This window comes from Uloborus diversus, chromosome 3, assembly GCF_026930045.1.
Source record: "Uloborus diversus isolate 005 chromosome 3, Udiv.v.3.1, whole genome shotgun sequence".
In the NCBI taxonomy this organism is placed as follows: Eukaryota; Metazoa; Arthropoda; class Arachnida; order Araneae; family Uloboridae; genus Uloborus; species Uloborus diversus.
Window position 1 is genome coordinate 4,412,646 of NC_072733.1, and position 19,364 is coordinate 4,432,009.

At 34.2% G+C, this 19,364-nt stretch overlaps 1 protein-coding gene across 1 annotated transcript in view; it reads right to left on the reverse strand.

Moving 5' to 3' along the window:
• The window catches only part of LOC129218462 (uncharacterized), a 252,624-nt gene extending 233,482 nt beyond the window's left edge, over nt 1–19,142 (reverse strand). The window contains exon 1 of the mRNA XM_054852737.1: nt 18,884–19,142. Within this exon, the coding sequence (XP_054708712.1) occupies nt 18,884–18,970 (87 nt within the window). The 5' untranslated portion in view covers nt 18,971–19,142. The remainder of the gene's footprint in view (nt 1–18,883) is intronic.
• Between the last annotated feature and the right edge of the window lie 222 nt (nt 19,143–19,364).

The following is a 19,364-nucleotide window of genomic DNA, read 5'->3' on the forward strand; positions in this document are numbered from 1 at the left end:
CACCTGGTAGCGAGTGGCTTCAATGAGCATATTATGCACCTTCTCCGTGGAAAAATACATATATATAGCAATTTTCATAATAATCGGTCCAGGTATCAAGTGAAGCCGTCACTATACTCAAATTTTGTACTCACGCAATTTGCAAGATCAATCAATCGCTAAAAATATCAAATAGAAAAAGTTTTAAATCCCCCCGTTGCATGAAAAGCCATAAAACAATAAAGAAAGAATTTATTTGTTCAAACTCAAGAAAAATGGCAACAGCTAACTTCTTATCAATGAGATCTTTCACGCGAATTAATTTCTGCAGCCGATAATTTTATTCGTATTTATCCAATGGATTGTGACTTAAATTGGAATAAAAAAGGAACTATCGATCGGATTTTTTTCGAACTGGTCTATAAACATTCCCAGTACCAAAAATAACAAACGGTGAAAGCTTCAGCCAAATCTGCCGGGTAGTTTTTGAGTTCATGGATGACATACAGACAAACATTCATTTATATATATATAGATGAAGAAAATATATTACAGACAACAAGAACAATAAACAATACTCGAAATGCGTTGGTTATACAAACTTGTTTCGATGGATGCTCTGCTGATAACCAACAGCTCCGCTTAACGCAATACACGCAACCACGGACAACGAGAAAGAAAGAGAAAAAAGCGCCATGTGCCACTCCTCGTCACACAAAACTACGTCACTTTCCCGCACAAAAGTTTGCCGAAGAGAATTTCAAAGTGCAAGAAGTTTCGCTTGAAAAAACGGAATTCTTTAAACGTTTTGTTTTTATTGATTTATAAATTATTTGCATTCGACAATTTAAAAAAAAAGTTGAACGTTGGATACACATATGACTCATAGCGGTCCTTAAAATGTTTAATGCAGATGATGTTTATAAGTGAAGAAGAAAGAAGTTTCCGATAATATTTTTAACTGACTTTTCAAGTTTGACGAAGTAAGCACACTCCAGAGAACAATTGAACCGGAAAATAAACGTTATCAACGTAGCAACGGTGGATAATTTTTAACTAGCGTAACCATGCTGACAGAGAAGTGGTTGTTGACTTCACTCATTTGTCATCAATGCTACCTCTGTCAGGTAACTTAACCTGAACTTTCAAAATTAATGACATTACAAAAACTGTAATATTGTCTTAACAGTAATTGAGATATATTTGCGAATTAGAAAAAACAGCTAATTAATGAAATATATCTCTCTTTTACAGCACACAAAATAACGGCATTCGAAACGAACTTTCATAAATAGCAATTAGATTAGAACAGCTAAGATTCTATAATACTTTTTTCTTTGACAAATTTTCTAGAAACTAAGCATTTGAACGAAAGAACGCATGTAAGGATAAATGTTCTCTAAGGTACGCTTTTCACTAAGGTACTCTTTAAACAATTGTAGCTATATTATTATTCTTATATTTACCCAACGAACGCGTGTGTATATATATATATATATGCTATTGAGAGACGGGGGGGGAGGAGAGGTTCAACCCACAAAAACCCCTCGCTGTGACCATGTTTCATATGAATAAGCAATAATAAACATACAGAAAAAAGAAACGAGTAGAATTTTGTGATTGAGGAATCGACTCTTTGTTTCTCATAAATATTTCTCAAAAACGTAATCTCCTATGTTGAAAGAGCAAGCCAAAGTTTTCAACTATTTTTATTCAATACTAACTCTGTCGGATTACTTTCCTGAAATCCCTAAAACTAATATCATCACAAAATAAAAATTTGTGTCTCAGCTGCAATTAAAATTATTTTTAAAATTAGAAGAGTAACAAATTATTAATGAAAAACATCTCGTTTTTACAGCATACAGAATAACCGCATTCGAAACAAACTTCCATAAAGAGACATTTTCCAGAAATATTTTCCATTCAACTTTTTTCTTTGTTGGAGTTTTCTAAAAACTAAATATTTGAACAAAAGAATGCATCATAAGAATAAATGTCCTTAAGTTATCACTAAGATACCCTTAAGTCGTTAACTGAGCTTTTCTGCAAACTCCTCGAAAACTCTCAGTCTTTTATAAGCGAATTATCAAGTGTGAGGTTATGAAATTATTTTCTTAGAGGACACACACGATACCTTATGCTTTCTTAAGTCTTCATATTTTCAATTAAACAAACTCCAAAAACTGCTTAAGCATCCATAACAAAATATTCCACTTTCGCCTTTAATTTCACAGGTTATTAATTCGGTTGATTAATCTAGAGAAGTTTCAATTAAATGAAAACAACGGAAAGTATATTTTAGTATGAAGTTTTCAATTTTTTTATTGTAAAACTAAGAATAGTTTTTGAGTTTGCCAAGCAACAATTTTCAGGCAAATTTATATTTCTTAAAATTTTTTTGGCAATTTCTTTAATAAAACCGAAATAGTACCGAGGAAAAACATTACAAATGTTAGCATTTTAGCACATAATTATAAAAAGAAATTATCAGAAAGGCTATAAACAAACAGGCATGCATGTTTTCATATTTAAGAAAATAGCATAAACCTTTGAGAAACGAAAGTATTATTTATATCAGTACAACTCTTGTGATGTCTAAATGATAGTAATCAAAATCTAAATGATAAAGCAAAACTCTAAGTTGGAGATCTTATTCTCATATCCAGTACTCACCATGTATGTGCTTGAAAATGCTTAAAATATAGCGTGCCACAGTTTCATAGAAAGATAGTTGCTATTGCTAATAGCATTAAAAATCGACAAAGATATACCATTTTTTAAATCTAAAACCATTGGTCAACTTCTCACAAATTCTTTTTCACTACTAAAGCATTCATTTTTTGGTTTAATGCACTATGCAAAAAAAAAAAGGTCACCCCAGCAATCAAACCGTTTACGTTAGGAAAGGAGCAGACTCAATTTGTGCTCGTCAATTGACACATTTTATTCCTTCGGCTTTCAAGTTTGAAACGTCATAATTAGGAGCACACAGAAACTAATTTTTGGCAGGGGAAAAATTCGGCATTTACCGAATGAAGCCCTAAAGTTTCTTTTTTAACAAAACCCATTTAATGTGAAACAATCAAAAATAATACTTATCTTTTTATGAAGTTTAATCTACGAGAAAGCTTTGTTTCTCAACAGGTACTTTTCTCTACACTGTTAAAAATTCAGGAAGATTTTCTGATAATTGTTACTGTAAAATGGCGGACTTAAAGCATCGCTGATTTTTACGGTAATTTATACCGGAAAAATAAGTGATCCCAGCTCCAATTGGTGGTTGTGGCCTATCGAGGAAACCGTAAAATTTTACAGTAACATTTGATTTTTACGGTAATAGTTACTGGCAACATGGATGCCAGTAACAATTACCGTAAATTTTCCGGAAAATTTTTAACAGTGTAAAGGAGTGCGACAGATTTTTATGTAACTATTAAGGAATGAAGAAGGAAAATCTGTCTACAGACAACACACACATTTAACTTTGCTTCTTCTATTACTTGCGAAAAAATAGCAATAAGAACCAAGCTATATTACAAATCCAAACAACATAAATACATATTAAAAATCAAATCTTCATTTTTTTAGATTTCAATATGAAAGAATTTCTTCAAAGACAAAAGATGTTTTTAAAAAGTTTGTGGTAATTGTTGGAAAGTATCATGTATGGACATGGCAGCTTTCATTTAATATATTTTAAAATAACGTAAGTACATTATTAGAACAGAAGCAAACGTCTTATATATAATAGAATTTTGATTTTACTCATAAAGAAATATCGTTTTGTTGACATATCTTAATCCTAAATTTGATTGAAAATGGGCTGGTACATGTGAATATTAATTTGCATTCATCTATAAATGAAGAAAAAATATTACAGAAAAATAAAAATTAAATGAAATCAAATGAAAGCAATTTTAGGCTATGTAGGAAAAAGCAATTGCATAACTGAACCTATCAAAATTAATCGTTCAAAATATTGCAAAAATTAGAAATGTTCATTGGAGTCAGTTTCAAAATTATGAATTTCTAAGAACCTTTGTTTACGACCTTTTATACTATAATGAACATGTCTTAAATTAAAATTTCCTCTTCAGGAAAACTTCTATTTCAACATCCATACGCAGAAAATATTCAATACAATTCTCAACTTCCGAGCTAAGTTATTTTAAAGGATCAGCATAAACTTTTGACAGTTATAGAATACGTTCTGAAGGTAAATGGGTCAATCATTGCATGCTAGACAAACCAAGCACATCTTTTAACAAAACGAATTCTATTATTCGTTTTTGGAGACTTCTAACTCGCTAGTCATTATGTAATGTTTTTTCAACTACGACAACATTATCTTTATAAAGAATAAAATGCGGTATGGAAAGTTTTTTTTTTCTTTATTTAGAGAGAAATAAAATTGGAAACCAAAAAAAAAAAAAAAAAGAGCTGATGTGTGCATCACATAACTTCCTTTTACTCCAATTTAATGTCATTTTCTCATTATTGGCAGTTTTAATGTGATTCAATAGTTTACTCTCTAAATATCACCAACAGTGGCCAAATTGAAACCAGATTTAAAAAAATTTTTTTTAAAAATATATTTAAAAAAATCGTCAAATTTTTCGCCAAGTTGGCGACAAAACTTGGCGACCAAAAGACTGGCGATATATCGCCAAGTGTCCGCCAAATTATAACACCACTTGAGTTTACATCGAAATCAGGGGCCAATCCAGGATTTTTTTCTCACTACCTATTTTTGTGAAAGTATTGCGTCATTCTATTTTTGTGGACGTTTTTTTTTTATCATTAGCACTGTTTTTGTGAAATTTTAGAAAGAGGCATCCTCATTTTTGTAAAAGAGAAGTAGAATAAGTGAAATTTTAGTTCCGAAAGTGTAAATGTCATCTAGTATTATTTTTAACAGGTTTCGTTTTTTTTTTTTTTTTTGGGGGGGGGGGAACTAAAAACCTAAGAAGTACAAAAAATTATATCGTAGTTTCAGCTTAATGGGCTATGTACTGTGTACAATATAGAAATGATGAGAAAAACGGTTTTCCAAAACAGATGTTGAAAGATTGCGATACTATTGCATAAATACACTTTGGCGAGAAACGGCTAAAAATGAGTTAAAATACTACAAAAAGGTTTCTATTTAAGCGATTGTTCATATAAACCAGCTTAGAATTTTATGAGTAAATTTTGTTTTAAACAGAGAAATAAATTTTATATTTTAAAATGTGAATTTTTGATGTTTTTGTGAAGCTACCTGATTACTTGATTTTTGTGAAAGTACCGATTTCAAAACAAGATTTTTGTGAAGGTACCGAAAAACGGTAGCAAAACCAGCCTGTATTGGGCCCTGGAAATTAACAATGATTTCCCCCTAAACAAGGGCTAAAGACCCCCTTTGAAGCATCCGAATGCAACCAAAAAGGGAGGTGTACAACTAGACCCCACTAGGAGTCTAAGTACAAAATTTCAACTTTCTATGACATTCCGTTCTTGAGTTAGGCGACATACACACATACGCACATAGATACGTACATAGACGTCACGAGAAAATTCGTTGTAATTAACTCGGGGATCGTCAAAATGGATATTTCGGGTGTCTGTACGTTCCTAGGCATATGTCCACGTGTGGTCGGGTTGAAAAATAAACTCAACATTCATTCGGGGGAAATTAAGGTCGATTTTTGAGTGAAATTTTTTTCGCGAATACAATACTTCCTTTTTTGTAAAAGGAAGTAAAAGAAGAAACTGTAATGCATCGGTGGTTCATAAATTCAAAAACATTTATTTTTTGCCAACAAGCAATTAATTCCTTCATAATTTTCTGAGGAAACAAAATTAAGGAGAAGTTACTCGTTTGTTTTAAAACTGTTTGTAACATTATGTATTAGTGAGGAATTGCAAATCATTAAAGTCAACCTTTTCCGCATTAAGAGTTAGAAAGTTTTGAATAACTCCCGATTTTATGCCCAACTGATGAGAGATGCTTTTTAGAGAAGTATTGCTAACATTAAAAGGTAGACCTTTTGGCAATGACGTATTAAGAGTTAGAAAGTCTTAAATAACTCTTTGTTAGCTCAGCCCAATCTCACACGGATAACGAGTCACTGCCATTAAAAAAAATAATAAATAAATGTCGACAAAGACTTTTTGGTTTGAACAAAACTAGTAACTTCGATTTAATATGATTATTCTAAAAAATAAATGCAGTAGTTCACAAAGATAACACACACAGCAAAGCAAAAAATATACACTTTCTCCCCTAAAAGTAAATTACAATCTTAAATAACTCTTTATTTTATGTCCAGACCAGCTCACCATGGATAAAAAGCCACTACGTTTCAAAAAATATTCAACAAATAATTTTTGATTTGAGCGAAACTAGTTAACCTTATTAAAAAATTACAAAGATAACACACACGGTGAAGCAAAAAATACGCACTTTCTCCGCCAAAAGTAAATAACTACCTTGTCAAAAGTGCGCTGAAAACTACCAGGAAGTAGGCTGGATCAACAAAGCATTTAATCCTATTTAATTAGCTTTGTACACAGAACCATTGTTTCCTCAAATATCATATGGAACAAGCCATTTGTTAAATTCACTTCAATATAAAATTATCTGCAAGTGCTAATTTAACTACGGGGAGAAGAAGTAATTCTTCGGACTTAGAAGATGGAGGATTATTAAAATTACATTTATCTTATCGGAGGTAACATCTGTTCTTGAAAAGGCTAATTAAACATATACCATTCTCACAGAAACAAGATTCAACATTGGGGGAGACTGGGGAGGTTTGTCCACACGGGAGGTTTGACCCAACCTATCCTTTTCATATTTAATTACATTTTTACTCATGAAAGTCAGAAGGCAGCATGATATTAAGTCAAATCAAAAGCTGCTTCTATTTTTTAGCCATTTTGAAGTACAATTAAAAAGAAATCGCGTGTAATAGCTTTTTCACGCAAATGTAAAATTTTTCGTTGCAAGTTCATCTCCTCTGTGCGATTTGCAATTAACTTTTACAGAAGTAAGTTGCATTATTTAAATACTCCGATTAATGTGCTAAAAACATGGGTACTTTTAAAATTCACAAATTTATTTTAATACATTTTTTACGATATTTTCTAAAATGGCTATTAAGGGAGGTTTGACCCACGTTAGTTACGGGAGGTTTGACCTGGGTCAAACCTCCCCATTTGATTTCGTTTGATAGTGTAACCATTTTTAAAACAATGTATTTTATTTTATTTGCTTTAAGTAAGATTGCGTTTAGTTCAAATGAAATAACAGTTGATCTTAACTTGTAATTAAAGTCACTTTACATTGTATAGGTAATAGTCATTTGAAACACTTCCTGTTTGAATAATTCTGATCAAACTAAACACAACTGAAATTTGCTTTTCTACTTTGTTAATATCCAAAACATTTTTTTTTTCTTTACTAGGCATTTAAGCATTCATTACGTCCTAAACAAAAGCAATACAATATTTTAGGGTAACTTTGAGTTACGTCGTTTAATTTTGCACCACTTTTAATTTTAGTAAATTTGACTAAAACTAAGAGGTCTACTGCTATCGTCTCCAGACAAGATTATGAAAAAGGTTTTTTGATCTTTCTTTCGTAAAAAGAATAGGCAGTATTGTACACAGATCATAACATCATTCAATAATTCTAATGTTACGGTTCAGAAGTTGTTTTTGAAGTAGCTAAAATTGTTCTTCCTACTATTTAATTAACGTTAACCAATGTGCAGTATCATTAATAATATAAATTTGCTGTGTTATAAACTGAATGAATGTTGGGGATTGTAAACAAAGCCTATCTACTAGTGAAAAACAGATCGTTATACAGTGGATCATTGGACATTGTGGAGTCCATGGCAATGAGATTGCCAACTCACTGGCAAGGGAGGGGGGGCTGCAAAAATATTGTGCCAGTATATCCAATGAAACAATTAAATGATTGATCAAAAATACCATGACAGAGGAGTTGAAAAAGAACCCCGCTCAGAGAACAATTCAAAAGTCTTTGAAAGATAATATTTCAACAGTTACAAAATGGCCCAGACATGAAATGGTGGCCGAGTTTAGGCTCGTCACTGCCAATGAATGTCTCCCAGGAATACCTGCACCGTTTTCATATTATTTCAGTCTTAGCGATCTGAGACGGATCACCTCGTGTGTTTTCTTCTCTTTCCAAACGCTCTCTTACGAACCATTTCTGAGAGGCCAGGACAATAATAGATTAATAGACTATTGCTACAGCTGATTTTACTCATATTTTTAAAAAATATATATTTATTCCTCGTTTATTTCCTCATTCCAGTTTGTTTTCTGTATCTGTAGCTATCTTGCGATTTCGCATTTATTTTTCTTTAAACTACAAAGGGGGAGTTTTTAAACATTCCGAAATTTTATTTTTATGCTTTTAAGTGGTACTACTTATTAACGGAATTATTTTGCCTCCCATTTCTGACTTGGTTAAAAATAACTTCGAACCTGGCTAATGATTCATTTTAATTGGATTTCATGCCCCCATTATTTCTTAGTTTTGGATAACGATACAAAACTTTAAGAGTTTCTTTTTAGTTTTATACAAACAAGTAAAATAACGCTGTTTACATATGAATGGAGCAGTTTAAAATACAGAAATTTATGCAATTCTTGCTTCCAGGTTTGCCGTTGATCACACCATTGAAGGCGTTTCTGCCTGCGATTAAGCGTCAAAGGTAGCTGAGGCCATAGTCGTCAAGCTAAAAAACTATGCTGCTGTAAGCAATGTAAAAATATTTGTGCCGACTCTTGTCGTTTAGCTAATGCTCCCATTTCATCACTCAGTGCTCACGACGCGGCTGCAAAATCTATTAAGGTCCCACGGGCAATACGTCCGTCCTCTAGGGCAGTTCACTTGGGCCTGTTCACATATCGGCCATCCGTTCCGTCCATCACATTTCTTTCCTCCCGAAACAGGTTTTCTTCGCTGGTTGCCATGACAGCAAGCCGTCTTGGACGGGACCGGTTTCGATCAGAAGAACCTTGATATCTGATGGCCGTCAAAAGCAGGACAGCATTTCATTGGTTCCCGCCAAGCAGCGCGCTCTTCCCCCCCCCCCCCCCGGTGGGTGATTTCAGCCACGTGATTGATGTGCGGCGACCGTATGTGAATGCTACCCTGTTTTCCTCGGCAGTCCGTCACGTCAAAAAACGGGATGGACGGGTCGGATGGCCGATAAGTGAACTGCCCTGTCCATCCGTTCAGTCCATCCCGTTTTTTTGACGTGACGGACTGCCGACGAAAACAGGGTAATGGCATTCACATACGGTCGCCGCACATCAATCACGTGGCTGAAATCACCCGCCAGAGAAAAGAGCGCGCTGCTTGGCGGGAACCAATGAAATGCTGTCCTGCTTTTGACGGCCGTCAGATATCAAGGTTCTGATCGAAACCGGTCCCGTCCATGACGGCTTGCTGTCACGGCAACCAGCAAAGAAAACCTGTTTCGGGAGGAAAGAAACGTGATGGACGGAACGGATGGCCGATAACTCTGTGAACCTCTGAAAGTACAGCACGGCGTTTCTTATAACCCTCCGAAACCTGGCGATTCCATATTCGACCCACAGTCAAAGGATCTCGACAGACACCAGCAGCAATACTGCGATACAATAAACTGCAGTTCCAATGGACTACGATTCAACAGCTATCAAGTCAAAAACTTACTGGTGGACAACTGTCCTTCATACACGAGGTATTGCAATAATTTATCCACGCGTAACAATTCTCAAATGCAGCTTGTGTGTGAGAGACCTGAAACGCAGTGAAGGTGGCGCCACCGCCGCTTATTTTTCATTGAATGAGTTGAAAATTAATTATTTGCATTTCACAGCCGTTTCTTCCTGTTGTGTAAATTTCAAGTGTGAAGCACGTCGTCATTTTGGTGTGTAACAATTTTAATGGCCAGTTTCGTGTTTTTGTGTAAGTAATAGCAGACGATTAGTCTCATGTTTTTAGAAAACAGTTTTAAATTGTCACTATAATTATTATTTGGCGTCATAAAAGTGCCACACAACTTATTAGTAACTATGAGTTACTGAGATGACAAAAAAATTAGAAAATTATTCACTTAACCCAAGATCACTCGAGCCTCTTTTAATAGTACGATATAACACTCCACGCGAGTTGATCTCGAGTTCTTAATTTAACATTATGACTTCTTTATTTAACAGCTGAAAGGCTTTTAAATGAGTGCGTCATTTATTGCTATTAAAGAAAGAAAAAAATGTGCCAGCGGAATAAAACTATTATTTGTAAAACATACACTGCACACGTTTAATCTAAATTTTGATGATGGAGCTTTGTTAATGTACATGGAATAAGTTAACGAATATGAAAAATTGGAAAAACTTGAATTGAGGCAAAGGGATACAAGCGGCAAAATTAAAAAATTCGGAGATAATCTGTATACCAATCATAGAGGAACATCTCTATTTTCGGGCACGGGATGGTACTAGTAGCTCTGGGCCGTACTGCTTTACAGCACAATTTAGAAAAAAAAAATCAATGGATGCCTACCTAGGATCTGAACTTTAAACGCGATTTGCTCAGAACTTTAAAAAATAAGGCAGCGAAAACTACCTACATTTGTCGCACGCAGGTAGCGTGCGACACAGTATGCAACACCCAACGTGCGCCGATCCCAAACTGACAAAATGGCAACTGGTTTTTCAAATGGTACTTTTGATTGCTGTCATGTGTTCAGTGACACTCCCAAGGTTAAGACAAATCGATTGACGTAAGAATTTCCAAAATTGGCCAAGGCGTTTAGCCTGTAGAACGCCACATAGAAACGGACATACATACATAGACTGATAAACACATTGCGTCGCGCACGCGCAGTCTGGTAAAAAGTCCATTTACATCCTTTTGCTTCTTACTGCCTAAATTAACTTTAAGTTGACTAGATTAATGCAACGTTAATGAGGCACAAAAATTGCAAATTATTGCATAAATGAGAATCAAGCTTTTAAAGCCCCATCTCCTATGCAGAAAAAGTGAACTTATAGAAGCAAGAACATCCCTTAAAGCCTCACCAGAAAAAGAGATTCTATGTAACTCCAAAACAAATATGCAATAATTCGTCATTTTTACACTTCATTCATCTGTTTATTTACCGTACAGAGGCAAAATGCAGCTAAAATATTAGTTTCATCCTGCTAAAACCTTAACACATTTTGAAACAAACTTAAACTATGTTTTACATAGTTGTCTAAGATTTCACACGATACATGTGGGGCTTCTTTAGAAAAACGTGCTTAGTAAACGTTTTAAAGTGGAATATATAACTGTCACGTACACCCAGGACAAAATATCTGCTTTTTCTTGGAATGACTCAGCTGTGATAATCTGAAACATTGTATTTGGGTCATAGCGAGTCATGTTTAAATGAAAGAAATTGAACTCTTCAGTTTTGAGTTTTGCATTGATGTTAGATCTATATTAAAATAATCCTTAGTCAATTTCCTCGATTCTTGGTATTATTTATAGGCATTAACTAAATCCATGCACGGATAATCTTTAGTATGTTAGTAAACCTTCCTGAATTTATGCAGTATCTAGCTTAGCATCTTATATGGTAATTAAGACTTAGACTATTTTCTCCTCACAAACCGCCGCACATTCGCGGAAGCAGAACTAAAACAAAAAGCGTGGAAGAGTACGGATGATATTGATCGGTATAACATCTCCGATTTTGTTCTAACGGTTCGAGACCCACCTAGACCTGTAGGTTCAACAGAGATCCTTAGGAGCACTGTGTGCTCGTCCTGTTTAATCAAATATAAGTATACAAAACGGTTGGGAGCTCAAGTTAGTCACAGTACCACAGTACTAACAAATGACGATCAAATACGACATCTATACACACACAGTTTATATGAGTGAAATCAAATATTTATCATAAGGAAATTATCTATGGCATATAATTACAGTCACCTAAAAAATACCTTCACAGGATCTATATATTGTCATATTTAGCATTTTCCATTTTACGCTATAAACGTTTTGTTCTAATGGTCTTAACATTCTGATTTCACGTTGACAAATAGCATTTCGACCGGTCGCGTTATTGATCATTTCCATAAGATTGTACTAAACGTTATATATAGAGTCCTACAAATACAGCGCGTCAGGAAACCCTACCGACTAAAGAAACTACCTTGGCGACTATTTCCTTCAGAAGTCATGTCACATAAAATTTTCTAATAAACTGAAAAATAATCTGTCTCACACCGAATATTCTTTTCCTCATTTACATGAGGAAGTTTACATTTACAGTTTTTACATTCTTTTAATTTACTTTTTTTTGTGTTTTCTGTATATATTAACATGAAAGACCAACATTGGAGAATATCGACATTCACCGGCGATTCGCCGGAAGTACTTGGTCTTCCGCCGATGCCTTTGGTGTGTGGATGTTATGTTCATCGAATAATGTCGAAGTTTTTAAAACATTTCGGACTTTCACAGCAACATATACACAAATCAAATTTCAGTGACAATCAACAAAAGATTGTAAACTCATTTTCACAAAAGACATAATTTTAACAAACTTCACCAATTTCAATAAAAAAAAACATTATCTGCCTTTCGAAAATTGCATCGCAACGAATCAAGCCTTCATTCACGGAACTGGAAACAAACCTCATCAAATATTTCCGATTCCGTAATCTAATTCAATCGCAAAATATCGTAACACAAGAATATTATCTAATAAGAAAACTTATACGGGAATCTAATTTGCAAAAGTGAATTGAATCCCCAGATTGATCCCTGCTCCTTGCAGGCATTTAAATCTTTGATGTTTCTGCCACAGGTTCTACAATTTAATTCTCAGTTTAAAGAGAAGCACTGTCCGAATGTGTAACCTTATCTGATAGGAAGATTAAAAGCGACCCGTGATAAGCAGCATTTGTAGTCTAGCTGACGCTTCTTAGATATGTCCGCGTAGTACATATTCAAAAACGAATCGCCAAGACGTAGATTGGATATTATTAACTAACCTTGTCCAGGCAGTGACATTCATTTTGCGAGCATGAATCTATTCTTTTAAGTTTATTCATTTAAAAGTCTGTATAATCATTTTATTTTACTCGTATTTTCTGTTTCAAATAAAGAGCTAGAAACATTTTATTTTGAACTGATAGGATTTTCTTTTATTTTTCGGCCTAAACTACTTCAAAAAATACAGTAGTATCTCCTTAAGGGAAACCATGATTTAAGGCAAAATTTTTCTGCTCTCTGTCCCTTTGAATACGGATCTCTGTGTATTTGACTCTGATTAAGGATCACTCGGTTTAAGTGACGGTCATGGGGAAAAATTACGAAAAATAGATATAAGAGGAATAAGAAAAATGAATAAGAATAGAATTACAAAGTCCACATTTTGTCAAAACGTTATTATTTCGTTAAGATTTGACATAAGCAAGTATATTCTAAAATGTTTGCTGAAACCTACTTGTATGCTTTTTCCTTTCGTTAATTTTTTCATGGTGATCTATTCCTCGACTCCTCAACGCAGTATACGGTACATAACAGACTTTGTTTAAAAAACTTGAAATGTGAACACTAATTGTTGTTGTCGTGTCCAAAGAAGTGCAGAGTGCGAAAGGTTTAAATGGCTCCAAAAGTCTTAAAAACAAGATCCGCTAATTCTGGAGCCCAATGACTGTAAAGGATTTCATGTGGTGGTGCTCCAAGTTGGAGGATTGAGCGAATAATGGCCTGGCAATTAAAGACATGGTCCGGGGTTAGTTGTGAATAGTTACAGTGCTTGCAGATGGGATAGGATTTAATATTATTTGGTAGAATCTTCATGCCCTTGAAATGTCCAGTACGTAGCCTAGCTATTGTAGAAGAGAGGTTTCTTGGGCAGTGGAGGTCAGGGATTGTTGCCTTGCTGAACACTAATTGTAATTTCATTGTATTGCATGGTCAATTACATTACATCAAAAAATTCCATTTAACGAATCACTACAAAATCATTTCTGAAAGTTATAGAATTTTGATACTGCTAACTTTAATTAAATTTTAAAAGTGATTTTTAAAAAAAATGCTATACATTGCCATAAAGTGAAGTTCTACAAATTCCATTTTTCGATTGAAATGTTAAACTAATATTATGATTCATAGCATTAGTCATCAACGTAATGTTGATAAAATACTGTGCTCTCAAATGTTATTTTTAATTTGAAACAACTTAGCCTGAATAAATGCTAGAAAACATAATTTCACGTCTAGAAGTAGAAAACATTACATAATGAGAGCTAGTCACGTTGCTTAAAAACATATTACCAGAGATTATCATCCAGAATTATTTTAACACCAGGCAGATAAAATGGTGCGCATATTGCCTCTTTTTTCTAATATCTGCAAGCAGAACTAACATTGCTAAACATTATATAATCAGATCTATTGTCGTTATTTTAATACACAGTAATCGTAGCAATTGACACTCCAAATATTCAAACATAATGCTAATGAAATACTATGTAGTCTGACAAACTTTTTGTTTCGTTGTGAGACAAGTCTAGTCAGAACCAACGATGTCAACAAATTTAACTATCAGTTTAACATCAAAGCATTGCGGCTTAAGTAATTCGCGGTATTTTAAAACAAATAAAACTACACTCTTACGGCTTGATATCACTTTATCATTTGTTTAATTGCTAGATATACGTGAAGCTTTTAGAAAGCGCCTTATTTGTAACTAATATCAGAAGATACAGTGAAAATAATGCTAATGTTTTTATCACAAGATATGCAGTGAAAATGAAAATACAGCGACATCCAGTTATAACGATCTTTACAGTGCCGCAAATTTCGTTCGTTGTAATGGAATTCAAGCAATGTATTGAAATAAAATCGGTACTAAAAAATTTACTTGGTTAAAAGGGGTATTTCGTTGTATTGGTATTCGTTGTAACGGTATTTCACTGTGATACCATTGTTTTAACCATTATGATCGGAAACCCCAGTGCCTGAAATTATTAAGATACAATACTGAATAAATGAAAATATTAAGAGCTTTATTGAGAAACTAAACGAAAATTAATGATAGTGTTTGCTACTGTAGTGCAGTTCTTAAACTTCTTAGTAGGCATTTATCAAAAAGCACATTATTAATCAATTTATATTTCCCATGAATAATTGAAATGCAACAATAAGGATTATAAATATTTAAAAATATTTTCTGTGCGTTTAATAGTTGTAAGCTTTATGCCATAACTATTATAACACTATTCTACATAAATAACTTTTTTTGTGACATACATATATTTCAAAACTAATAGAAGCAAATCCAAAAAAAAAAAAGGAACTGGTTAATTAAAACATTCAGAATGAAGACCAATGAAAAAAAAAAGACGTCATATCTAAAATAAAACTTTCAAAATTTTCGATATGATAAAATTCAGAATTTACCTCATCAAACAAATTGGAAATCACAGAACAATTTTTGTAACAATTAGATAAAATACCGTCTTTGAAGCAACTAACATTTGATATAAAGCATAAAAATGGCGTATTAGGCAAGAGTTTTTAAACATTACTAATGAAATTTAAATTTTATTTCTGTGAGAGATGACATCTGACATAAAAAACACTAATTAATGTGTGCGTTCATGTTTTTTAAACAAGGCATTTTTTTTTTTTGAAAAAATATATGAAGAAACCACAAACTAATCGCCAATGTGTGTTAAAATTTTAGTAACGCAAATAATCCCATTTGAATTCAATACAAACGAAAAAATTTATAGTGTACAATAACGTACATTTACATGAATTGTACTTTCTTTCGTCACAATTTCAATGAAATATCAATCGAATGAGAATTAAATTAACAAATATATAACTTTCAAAGAGCATTTCTAGCAGTCTTAATCATCATACTAATATATCCAAGCCCAATATTAAATGAAAAGGGATCAAATATGCTTTGTGTCAAAATATGATTGAATTTAAAAAAACAACGTAAATAAAGCGCAAATTTAAAAAAGAACATAGCAGTTTCGACGCTACAATAGTGCATCTACATCAGTGCAGAAGTGTTTAACAAAAAAAAAAAAAACTTTCGCGACTGTTTCTACTGTGTTGAGCACGTTTGCATCGATGAAGAGGCTCCATCTCAGTCATGAAATAGTTACACGCTATACTTTCTTAAGAATTTGTGCTTTATTTACATTACTTTTTCATTTTAATCACACGAAAATATCCCTTTTTTTTTACTAAACAAATTTGTTAAGAGCAAAATTCACAATGCGTCTTTTATTGCATGAGGATATGCGATTGACATCTCAGGCGAACACCAGAAGCATCGCTTTAAAAGGCCAAACGATATTGGACATAATTGGCTTGTTTTGGTGGATCGGCGTTCGAAGGAGGTCATAGGAAAACCTTCCTAAAACAGAATAAAAAAAAGGAACTCGTTCTAAGCAACGCGTACGAGACTCGAGCTTTCATTCAATGTTTACTAGATGAAAAGCGGTTTTTTAATACTATTAGACAGAGGGCTAAATCATGAAAAGCTGCTTTTACATGGGACGCTGGTTTTGGGGCATTAACCCCGTGATCGATAGTTGGGACGTTCGAAGCACCGGCGGATAACTCCATTCGTCGAGGTTTGCAATTCAGGGCCGTTGTCAGAAGAGTAGGTTAACAATGCTCTGAGAAGTCTCTCTTTGATTAGGCAGAATGCCCAAAGGGTTGAGGCCACTAACATACGTTTTCACGCTCTTTTTTAAATGTCGTCGTTAAAGTTAGGTCAATCTTGACGCCAAGCTAGAAGATATGGTTTGACCAGTGAATCAACACACTTAGTGAATAGAGTTTTTTTTTTTTTTTTTGTACATAATAACGATTCAATAGTTTTATCTTAGATGAATGGGCAACAGTCAGTGGCGTAGGCAGTAAAATAATTCGCGGAGAGGAATATGGGTTGGTTTTAGCTCTTTTGTATCGTCAGATAAGAAAATTTCCGAATAGAGGGGGTACATCCCGAAATATGGCCAGTTACAGTATAACCTCTTTCTATACTGTTCCAGAAACATTCAGAGAAATTTGTGATGAAAATGAAAAAACAAATATTGCACAAAAGTGCATTTTCTCGCTGACTTCACCCACGATTTTTTTTTTTTTTTTTTTTGTGTGTGTATTAAGCACTTTTGTACTTATGAACAAGCTCTATCGTAGTTCTGAAAGAGTTATTTGCAGTATTGTCTTGACAATTTGTGCTTATTTTACGTTGTTTTAGCACAAAGTTTCCAATAATTTCTTATTACGATAATTTTGGGTTCATTCACTTGTTAGACGTGTTTAGGGCTGCTGTTTTACTTAAACCACCATAAAACCTGATGCAAAACTTTCTTTAACATCATGTGCCAAATGCTACAGTTTTTAACTATATTCTTCTGAAAATGAAATTGTTATTGTACATAGAATTTAGTGTACATTTTCTGGCAAGTCTACCCTATACAACGTAATTTTCTTTGAATGGTCTGTTTTACGTATTTTCTTTTGAAAACAATGTACAGTTGCCCGTTTGATGAACTTCGTTATTCAATGCTAAGATCGGCTGCCGTCGATTACCTACTAACTCTAACAAAAATCCTGTGTGTCGGACCATATTCACTGAATGTTTTATGTAATGAGGGCCCCAATTTATTTTGAGGGGGATTTTATTTTGTCGAGCTACTTGAATGGCGCATCATCCTTTTGAAAGTTCCGATTGTAATCACCATAATCACATGCTTTTATTTGATTCGATATCTGTTTAATTATGTCAGTCCTGCACTCTAATACAAGAGACAAAGAAAGAAATATTTCATAAGAGCATTCAAAATATTTTAGTTAAAAATAAATGCTGTTAACCAAACAAACGTTTGACACAAAACATGCATAGAACTGAAAGTTTTGCATTACTTGTGATCATTAAATAAGGTTCCAAAGATGAAATAACCTTTGTGAGTAGAAGATGTTAACATCGATCGAAGTAGACTGGAGGTCTTTTTCTAAAACTGAGTTTCCTTTTCTGACAGCAGGAAACGACTAAAACTAACCCCCCCCCCCCCGAAATAGAAAAATATCTCCATTAGAACTCTTTTTCTGATGGTGCCACTGAGGAAATCCGTGAAATGAAATCGCATTTGTTCATTTTCATAACGATTGCACACTTTTTAGGAAAACACAGAATACATCTCCATATTTTTTTCTTTTTTGAAAGTAAAAAAAAAAAGCTTACTTTCCATTTCTACCCCATATGTTTTATCTGGATTTCGATTGAAGATAGGTCCCCATTAAGCTTTAAACTGCAAAAAGGAAAAGAGAAGCCGTTCTGCTTTTAAGGTCAGGACATTTTTATGCGACTCACCAATTATTATTACTGTTATTAATATTTGAATATCAAAATGAGCTTCCTATTAATATGGGTTTTAGGTGGCTTTCGATGGATGATATGTTTATAAGTGCCATTTACTTTTAACTTTAAAAAGGGGGGGGGGGGAAATCTCGCTCTGCTTGTAAGGTCAGGACTCTTTGATGACTCACCGGCTATTCTTTGAATGTCAAAATAAGCTTGCTACTTGTTTTTATCGATTGCTTTTGGTTGCACTTCGATTGATGTTTGGTGCTCATTTAGTGTTAACTTGCAAAAAAGAAAAACAGCTCTGATTGGTTAAGACACTTTCATGTGACTCACTTGTTATTTTTTTTAAATGTCAAAATGAGCTTGCTATCCATTTTTACCCATGTACTTCGGTTGCATTTCGATTGATTTTAGATGCCCATTTAGCTTTGCCATGCAAAAAAAAAACTCTGCTTTTAAGGTCAGGACACTTTGATGTGACTCACCTGAGCAGAAACAAGCTTCCATGCTCGTCGTCTTCGTGCTGGATTCCGCTCTGCACCGAAGCACATGCATGAGACGTAAGGGATCATGATTCCTTCACATCCCTCGGTGCATCAAACATTGATCAAAGATCCCCGATTATATGCCTGAGCCATCTGTTGACGGAAGTGCTACTGTCCTTTGTGAGTGAATGAGGAGTGAGGTTTCGGAGAGGTGCAGTCGCCTGGCAACTCGCCAAGTCAGCGCTGCTCGACGCTCTGCATCGATCAAAATCTACTGCTCTCGTAGCACCACATTCAGAAGCTACTTCCGGCCGCCAGGAGGCGCTGCTTGACGCGACACTAGCGACACCCACGAATGAGAGTGTTAGCACTCGGGAGATGTCGGGATTAGAAGATTTCTTTTCCATTTTTGGCCACCAAATCACCGCTCGTAGGGGCTTAGCGTTAATGGCGCTACTGCAGGGTATGTCATTCAGAGAAG